The sequence below is a fragment of the Numenius arquata genome, chromosome 8, assembly GCF_964106895.1.
Source record: "Numenius arquata chromosome 8, bNumArq3.hap1.1, whole genome shotgun sequence".
Classification (NCBI taxonomy): Eukaryota; Metazoa; Chordata; class Aves; order Charadriiformes; family Scolopacidae; genus Numenius; species Numenius arquata.
Window position 1 is genome coordinate 49632911 of NC_133583.1, and position 7950 is coordinate 49640860.

The 7950-nt window shown below is 55.7% G+C and overlaps 1 protein-coding gene across 1 annotated transcript; it reads left to right on the plus strand.

Annotated features, from left to right (window-relative positions):
• Positions 1 to 755: 755 nt before the first annotated feature.
• On the plus strand, positions 756 to 1418 carry TMEM125 (transmembrane protein 125). The gene has a single exon (XM_074152608.1). The coding sequence runs from the start codon at positions 756 to 758 to the stop codon at positions 1416 to 1418; it is 663 nt and encodes a 220-aa protein (XP_074008709.1).
• The last annotated feature ends 6532 nt before the right edge of the window (positions 1419 to 7950 follow it).

Here is a 7950-nt window from a genome sequence, read left to right on the forward strand (position 1 = left end):
GCTGTCGTTCTGGGCAGCAGAGCCAGTTGGTGACAAGAGGCTGATGCTGATGAGAGAGCATGTGAAGCCAGAGCTTGTGAATGGGGCTTTATCCCAGGAGAGACCTGCCTCTGCTCCGTCCCTGCCCTGCTGCCAGCACCAGCTGCAGGCAGAGTCCTGCGGGCAGCAATGTGCCAGTAGCCTCTGAGCAGAGCACACGGGGCTGGGGAGGCAGGAGACTCGCCCTTGGGGCAGGCTGAGTTTCCCCCACAGTGCATGGAGGTCTCCCGGGAAGACGTGTGTGGCTGAGCTGTGCTCCAACGCGTGGGACTTTTGTGAGGGAGGCAGGGGAAGGTCTGCAGGCCAGGCTGGAGCAACCAAGGCCCAGGGTTTGGCCGGGGATTATTTGGTACAGGGGAGCAGAGTCTCTGCTTAATGATATCTTCTCTTCTTGACTCTTTCAGATGAAAGACCCAGGAAAGGAAGGACGCAGCCCTGGTTGTTCTCTTACAGTGCTCCTCTGGGGATGCTCCATCATGTCCTGCAGCCCTACCTGGGGGGTGGGCTCAGCCCCAGCACATGGACCATAGCTCTCCAGGTGGCACTGCTGCAGAAGGGAGCTCCACCACACTCCAAAGAATGAGACGGAGGTGTCCTCGCTTGAGAAATGTAGCTGCCTTTGCAACCGCTGCTGCCTTGACCCTCCACTTCGCTGTAAGGGTGTAGATTCATCTGTGCAACCACCCCACCGTGCCCTCTCCACCCAGCCACCCACCATGCCAGAGCTGGCAGAGCTGAGCAGCCCCCGCACCCCTGCGGACGCGGACCACATCCAGAGGAACATCTTGGAGGAGCATGTGGAGCTCTGGTGGTTCCAGGACCCCAAGAAGTCCATCCTGTGCTATGGGGTGGCTGTGGTGCTGATCCTGGCCTGCGGGATTGGGGGCATCATCCTGCTGTACAGCACTAGCAGCCGGTCTGGAGAGTGGCGGCTGGCCGTGGGCACCACGCTCTGCCTCCTGGCCTTGCTCGTGCTGCTGAAGCAGCTGCTGAGCTCTGCAATCCAGGACATGAACTGCATCCGCAGCCGTGATCAGATTGAGCTCCTGAAGAGCGGGGGCTTCTCGGACTGCCTGGTGCTGTTGCTCAGCGCCCTAGTGCTACTGGTCTGCGGGGTTGTTCTCACCATCCTCTCCACCACAACCATGCAGCTCAGCCCTGCACGGCCGCTGGCCAGCATGTTCACCAGCGGGGTTGTCCTCCTGACTGCCGGCGGTGCCATCCTCCTCTGCCTGCTGCTCTACCTGCTCTGCACCTCCTGCCACCAGGCTGCCCCTCGGAGCCTGGAGACGGGCGAGATCCGTGTCTTCACCATCTCCGGCCGCCTCGCTGCAAACAGGCGGCTTCCTCCCACCTCCAGCATGGCCAACCTGATCTGACCCAGGATCCTGCATGACCCTCACTGGATATGACGCGTCAGCAGGGCTTGTGCCGGCCTTTCCCCAAGGAAGAGAGAGCGCTGGGGTCTGCCTTGCGCTTCTTTTGGAGATGACTGGCATTTGCTTTGCCCCAGGCTGATGGCACAGCAGGGACTTTGGGCGCCTGGATGGTCACTGTGACTTGGCGCATTAGGAGCACAGTGCTGGCATTTTATCTCCACAAAACCTCCTGCAACAGCTGCTGCCTGCCCGGCTGTGAGCCTTGTCACAGAGCTAAGGTGAGCCTGTTCTTGCAATTGCTTGGTTCCTGGAGTTCCTGGGGCTGTGTCGTGTGCTGTCCTGGCAAGAGAGGCTGCGACTGCGCATAGTGTAAAACCACCCCGGTCTCTGTGCAGCGACGCCAGCTCAGACCCCTGTCTCAGCTGGCACCGGAACTTTGTGCCTCTGAGCCCATGAAGGTGGGCACAGACTGAACTTGCTGTGCTGCCCTGTGTTGCTCCTCCCCTCCCTCCCAGGCTGTGGGATCCCTGAGCAAAGTAGAGCTGATGAATGGCAGGAAACATTCTGCGTGTGAGCAGGCATGCAGAGCAAGCGAAGGGAACTCGGGGGGAGGTATGGCTGCAAGGGCTGCCCCCGAGAAAGCACCTGTGTGTCTGTGGGAGGGAGCATGGGATTTGCATGGAATTCTGTGTGCCAGAGCCCCAGCATGGCTGGACCTCAGATGAAGTGCTGTTCGTGTTTGCAACGCCAGGATCTGTGCCATTAGCTTTCTGAAGCCTGCCATCTTCTGTGGTTTATCGAAGGGGCGATCAAAGGGTGTTGGTGCCAGGGCCTGATGGGTTATCAGTCATGGACTGTGTGTCAGGGCTCTAGGTGGACCTGCTTCAGCAGGGGGGGTTGGACTAGATGATCTCCAGAGGTCCCTTCCAACCCCGTATCATTCTGTGATTCTGTTATCGCACCAGTGTGCTCCAGCCACAAAACAGCAAGGTGCAGTTGCTGGGGGATGGTGATGGGATGCCCGAATCCCAGGACTGGGGCTGCTGCCCTGCAAGGGCGGTGTGAGGAGGGAGCACTGTTGACCTCTGACACGAGTTTCCCAAGCGGAGGCACCTCTGCTGCCACAGGAGCACTGCAGCTCATCCCAGTCCCTGCTGGGTCCAGCACAGCAGCATTCCCACACTGCTTCTGTCTCCCAAATGCTGCAGCTGCTACAGGGCAGAAACGTTCTTCTGCCACCACTTGGGCCTTACCTGGAGTTTTTTGGTGTTTTATCTCTACGAGGTGTCTATCATTGAGGTGTCTTTACCAGAGGCAGACTAACAACTCACTCCTGGGAGCTTTTCCTGTAACTTGGGGCTGAGTTACCTGTCAAAATTCTAATTTCCTCCATAGACCCACAAATCATTTCACTGTCGTTTCCATAGAAACAGATCCTAACCTCCTATGAAGCTTCTCCTGCACAACCTTCTCTTCATCTCCCTGTCTGCTCCCATCATTTCCCCCTCACCTGAGCTGCTCTGCCCCAGCCATTATTTTTGCTCATTATTTGCTAAGTTCCCTCTGTAATGGCACAAGACTGAGCTATTATTTTTTGGTGCCTGGTAGCAAATTTATTTGGAAGAGAATGGTAACTCATTGCCTTAGTAACAGCACAAATCTCTGCCCATGTGCCATGGAGGCAGTGTCAGAGTTCAGCATCAGTGAACCCCATCAGGTATATGCTGGACAATGAGGACTTCATCCCTTCACAGCTCCAGACCACACCATCCCCAATGCATTCAGATTGCATGAGGGCACTTCTGTCTTCTGTATTCATCTGCTCTGGCCCCGGTCCTGCTGGCTTGCCTTCCCCCAAAGCCTTGGATTGTTTTCTCCAAAGTACAGGAACATCATTTTTGGCTTTTGTTTCTGAGTGTCTGTTATTTCTACATTTTCCTCTGCCACTTTCACATCATCTGTAGATTTTATTAAACTGCTGTCTCCTCCTCTCTCTGCATTACTTCCCTTAACCTGCCTAAGAGTTCAGAGCGTGTTACCAAGCTCAGGTCCTTCTAAATCCTCTGCAAAACAAAGCGCCGTCCTTCCCCTTTGGGCTGTTTGATCCCAGGTCCCTGTGTGTACACGGGGAGGGACAGGCCAGAGCTGGACAGTTGTGCACCATCACTGTTGCTGCTGCTCTGCACATCTGTGTGGGTACACAGCAGTTCTGCCAAGCTGCACCGCCTCTGCCTGCATCAGTGCTGTAGCGGCTCTCCCAGTGCCCTCAACCTGCACGTGTGGACAGGCCGCAGCTGCCTGCACACCAGCTGTTTTGCACATCTGGGCATTTCTGTGAAGACTCATGACCATGCCCCAGCTCACAGCTCCGTGCAGCCTGCGTGCCAATGTGAATCCTTCGCTCCATAGTCCCTTCAAAAGCTGCCCCAAGTGCCCATGAATTGTGCCAGAAAAGGATGCTCGTGGGCCGTGTCAGCAGCCCGAGGAAATAATGGCTGAGAACAGGCTGTCCCCACAGATGGCAGTTTGGGTGTCTGGCTGCCCACATGGACAGCCTGCGCTGCCCCAGTCACTGACTCGCCTCTGCAGCAGCGGTACAGGTTTGTTCCTTTCTTGATTCTTGTGCTGTGTGTGGAAACACATAATAAAGTGTTACAGAAGTTGACAAGTGTTGAAAGCTTATGCCTGAGTGTTGGCCTCTCTGTGCAGCGGGAGGTGACAGGGCTGTGCAGAGCTGGCCTCAGCTCAGGGTGAGCCCAGGGCAGAAATCATGACAGCCCAGGGTCCCTCCTGCAGCCATGGTTTCGGCTCATCAGCTTGTGTGGCAACACCACCACAGCCCCCCAAATGCGTGTACTTCTTTCCTGATACATGACTCTCACCTCCAGATGTGCATGCATCTCCCTCTGCTTAAGACATAGCTGGTGTCCCCCCCCCCCACTGCTCTGTGAACCCAAGACCTTGCTGTGCTCCTGAAAGATGCTCACGTGGAGCACACAAAGTCTCCCGAATGCATTGGTGCCGGCTGGTTTGTTTACAGAGAAGCTGTTTCACCCTGCGGTAGGGCCGAGCCTCCAGCCCCGCGGCGGCAGCTGCTGCCTGCAATGAGCCTGGAACCAGTCTGCCCACATACCTGCCACTGCTCCTGTCCGCCAGCCTCCACCGCAGTCCTTCCCACAGCTTCCTGGGGGAACCCCCTTGAAAAGGCTCCTCCTTTTCTGCTCTGACCCCCTTGTATTCCCAGCTCTGCATGTCAGATGCATTTCCCCCTACACGAGCTGCCAGGCTCCTGCCCCTCTTGCACTGGAGCTGTCTGGAGAGGGAGCAGAGGGGGTCCCAAGGGCCCCCCTGCATACAAGAAAAACAGCCACATCTATTGGGTTAAAGAATAAATGGGTGGGCCTCCCAGCAGGGTCAAAGGCAAGCAACTTGCCACTAGGTACTAAGGGCCAAGAGTGAAAAGATCCTGGGTAAATAACCCTTTTAAGACATCCCTGAGACCAAAAGTAAAATACTGATCTAGCAGGAGTTCATGTCATTGAAAAGCCCAGAAAATACCCTCCAAAAGATAACTGAAATGCATTTTCCCAGCCCTCAGATTTAAGTCTCCTATCTTACCTGAAAGATATTAGAAATTTCTTGCAAAAATAAAGCTCAGTTTAGAAATATGGCATTTAAGAACAAAAACTAGCTGGCCACTGAAACAAGCCAGCAGGGTTTCCTCCTCATGGCTTCAAACAGCACGTTCCCTCTCTGGAGGGTGCTTTAAGTCACTGGCCTGTGTTGCCCATCCAACGCCTGACCCAGTCATGCCCTTTGGTTTACATTCTCTGACGCATATTATTTACTTCTGTATAAACTGTGCTCTATAAATATCTTAATGAGCAGAGAAATAGAAAGGCAGCTCACAGTGAAATGGAGGTCTGAAGGAGATGGGGGAAATAGCCATATGGCAGAGCTGCAAGAAATGCCGTCCCTGTGATGATGCTTCATTCTCTGGAGCATGACGGAGAGATTCCCAGGCTATCAGGGACTGTAACAACAGGACTATGCCCTGGGAAATCTTCCCAGCTGGATGGTACCAGCTTTGTGAATCACTTATTAAGGAGGAATGCCACTGCTGCTCCCTGCTTTTAACTCCAGTGTGACCCACACAGACATGGCTGGCTACAGCAGAAACAACTTGCAGTTACCCATGTCTCGCGTGCTGTTTATTGTACCGCAAAGATGACAGGAATGCAAAAATTAGAATGTTCGTATAACTCCACAGTTAGACATACAGACAGAACTCTGTAATGGGTGCTGCGGGACAGGGCTGTCTCGCCCCAGCACACTTGCCTGCCTGACGCCACAGCTGGCACTGCCACGTTTCCTCAGCTCTGCAGAGCTGGCATGGGAAAGCTAAGTGCCATTCTGGCACGTCCTGCTGGAGAAGGAAGAGAGAAAAGGAGCAACGTTGGAGAAACGTGCACAGAAACCCTGCGAGGATACACCAGGGCTGCCTGCGCCACAGCAGGTGACAGGTTTGTTTGCACAAGAGCACTCTCATCGCCTCCTCCTGGGCTGGGAGAGCCCCAACAAACCATCACAGGCAGAAGCAGGGTTAAATCACGCTTTAATCACACCCTGGAGTGACAACACATTGAGGGACAGAGCAGGGCTGGGTCCAGCACTGAGGGGCAGCAGGACTGGTGCACAAGACCCTGCAGGGAGCACGAGGGCAGGCTCCTCTTTGCACCCTACCAGGCTGCCCAGACATGATAGGCACCATCTCCTTCATCGTCAGCATCTGAGCAGGGCTGGGAGCGCAGCAGCAGGATCAGTGTCCCTGTGCTGGTGCAGCCCCATTGCCATCATGCTTGGGTACTGTGGGGCTCGCTGCCTTCAGCCTCCATCACCAGTCCCAGCTTACCCTATCACCCCTCCTCTCCACTCCTTTCCTCCTGCCCCCAGGCACGTGGGGCCAAAAGCCAAGGGCAGGTGGAAAAGGGCAGGAAGGGGATGGAGGTGGGGGGATGGCGAGAGGCCACAGTGGTGGTGGCTGGGCTGCAGGCTCAGATGGAGAGGTGCAACTCCCGCTCCTCGTCCTCTGGCAGCTGCTCACTTGGCTGGATGTAGTTGTCCTCGATGAAGCCGTCATCATCCTCAGCTTGCAGGTCGGCAGCACCAGGCATGGGGTGGCTCTTGCTGGCACCGTGGCCTGAGGAGCCCCTGTCCCAGTCGCTGCTGTCCTCCATAGGGCTGCCTCTGATCGAGCTGGTTTCGGGCAGGGGCCGGTGGCGGTAGCTGGCGAGGTTCTTGTGGAAGAGCTTGCACTTGGCCGCCAGCGCAATCAGGATGGAGATGCTGATTGCTGACACCAGGAAGCCCACCAGGTACGGCCAGCTCCTTCCTCCCTTCATGGTGGGTGGTGTGGTGGCTGCGGTGCAGGAAAGGCATGTCAGTGCATGGCAGGTCAGCCTGCAGCATCCCTGGCGCTCCTCAGCAGCCAGCCCCGTGCATGCCTGCCGTGTGCAGCCAGCACTGGATTGCTTTCGTTAGGAGCAATATAAAATCCTCTTCATCAAGAGCTGGCTACCAAGGGTGTGTGAACACTGTGGGGAATACTGCCAGACGGCTGTCTGATACTGGTGCCCATCACCGTGGAGTCTGTGCTCTGTGTGGCTTTGTGGCATATGCTAAATTTTCTGTTGCAAAGCCAACAAACACCTCCAGGTGGTGGCCACCCTCCCCACCAAGCCACCACTGGAGGCAACTCTCCTGACCAAGCCACTGCACTGGTAGTGGCCAGGCAGCCTGAGGCCCTGGGGCTGTGGGGCAGAGTAGGGGGTCTCTGCCTGCGGTCCCCTCTGAGGTGATGGAGGACAGGAGGGAGCTAGACCTTACAGACACCTCTGTAGCTGCAAAACTTACTGTTGCTGTAGGTCTCTGTGGTCTGCTGGGTCATGCTGATGCCCCGAGGAAACCGCTGCTTCATCCAGCAGCCCAGGTCCTGAGAATCCAGAGCTGCAACTTCCCGGCCCTGCAGCTCTGGGGGCGATGCGCAGGTCACCTGCGTAGCTGGGAGACACACGGGGTAAGGTGGGACAGGGGGTCTTCGCCCATTCCCTCCCCAGTTTAGAGAAGACGATCCTTGCCTGCTCCTGGGTTGATGGGATGCATTGCAAGGAGCTCTCAGCTCTGCCCTCCAGCCTCGCTGGCCCTCAGCATATTGTAAGGCACAACCAAAGAAAAAATTCCCTGACCAAGGAACTGTGCAAGTGTGTGACTGCAATTAGCAGTCTTCTTTTAACTGGATAATGCCAAATTCATACATAATGATGGAAACCCCGCTGTCGCAGGGCTGCTCTCGCCTGGGAGCTGAGCTCAGAGGGCTGGAGCCTGATTCAGCTCCACAGGAGGAGCTACCGAGTGCTCAGCAGCTCTTGAAAATGTGGTCACTCCATGTAGATGAATTTAAGGGACTGAAGGTGAATTTAGGGGCTGAAGTGTACGTGCAGCCCCTTTCCCAGAAGAGTGGTTAAATTATCCT

Excerpts from the sequence above, each read along its gene's own strand:
- TMEM125 (XM_074152608.1), top strand. The coding sequence starts at position 756 with ATGCCAGAGCTGGCAGAGCTGAGCAGCCCCCGCACCCCTGCGGACGCG.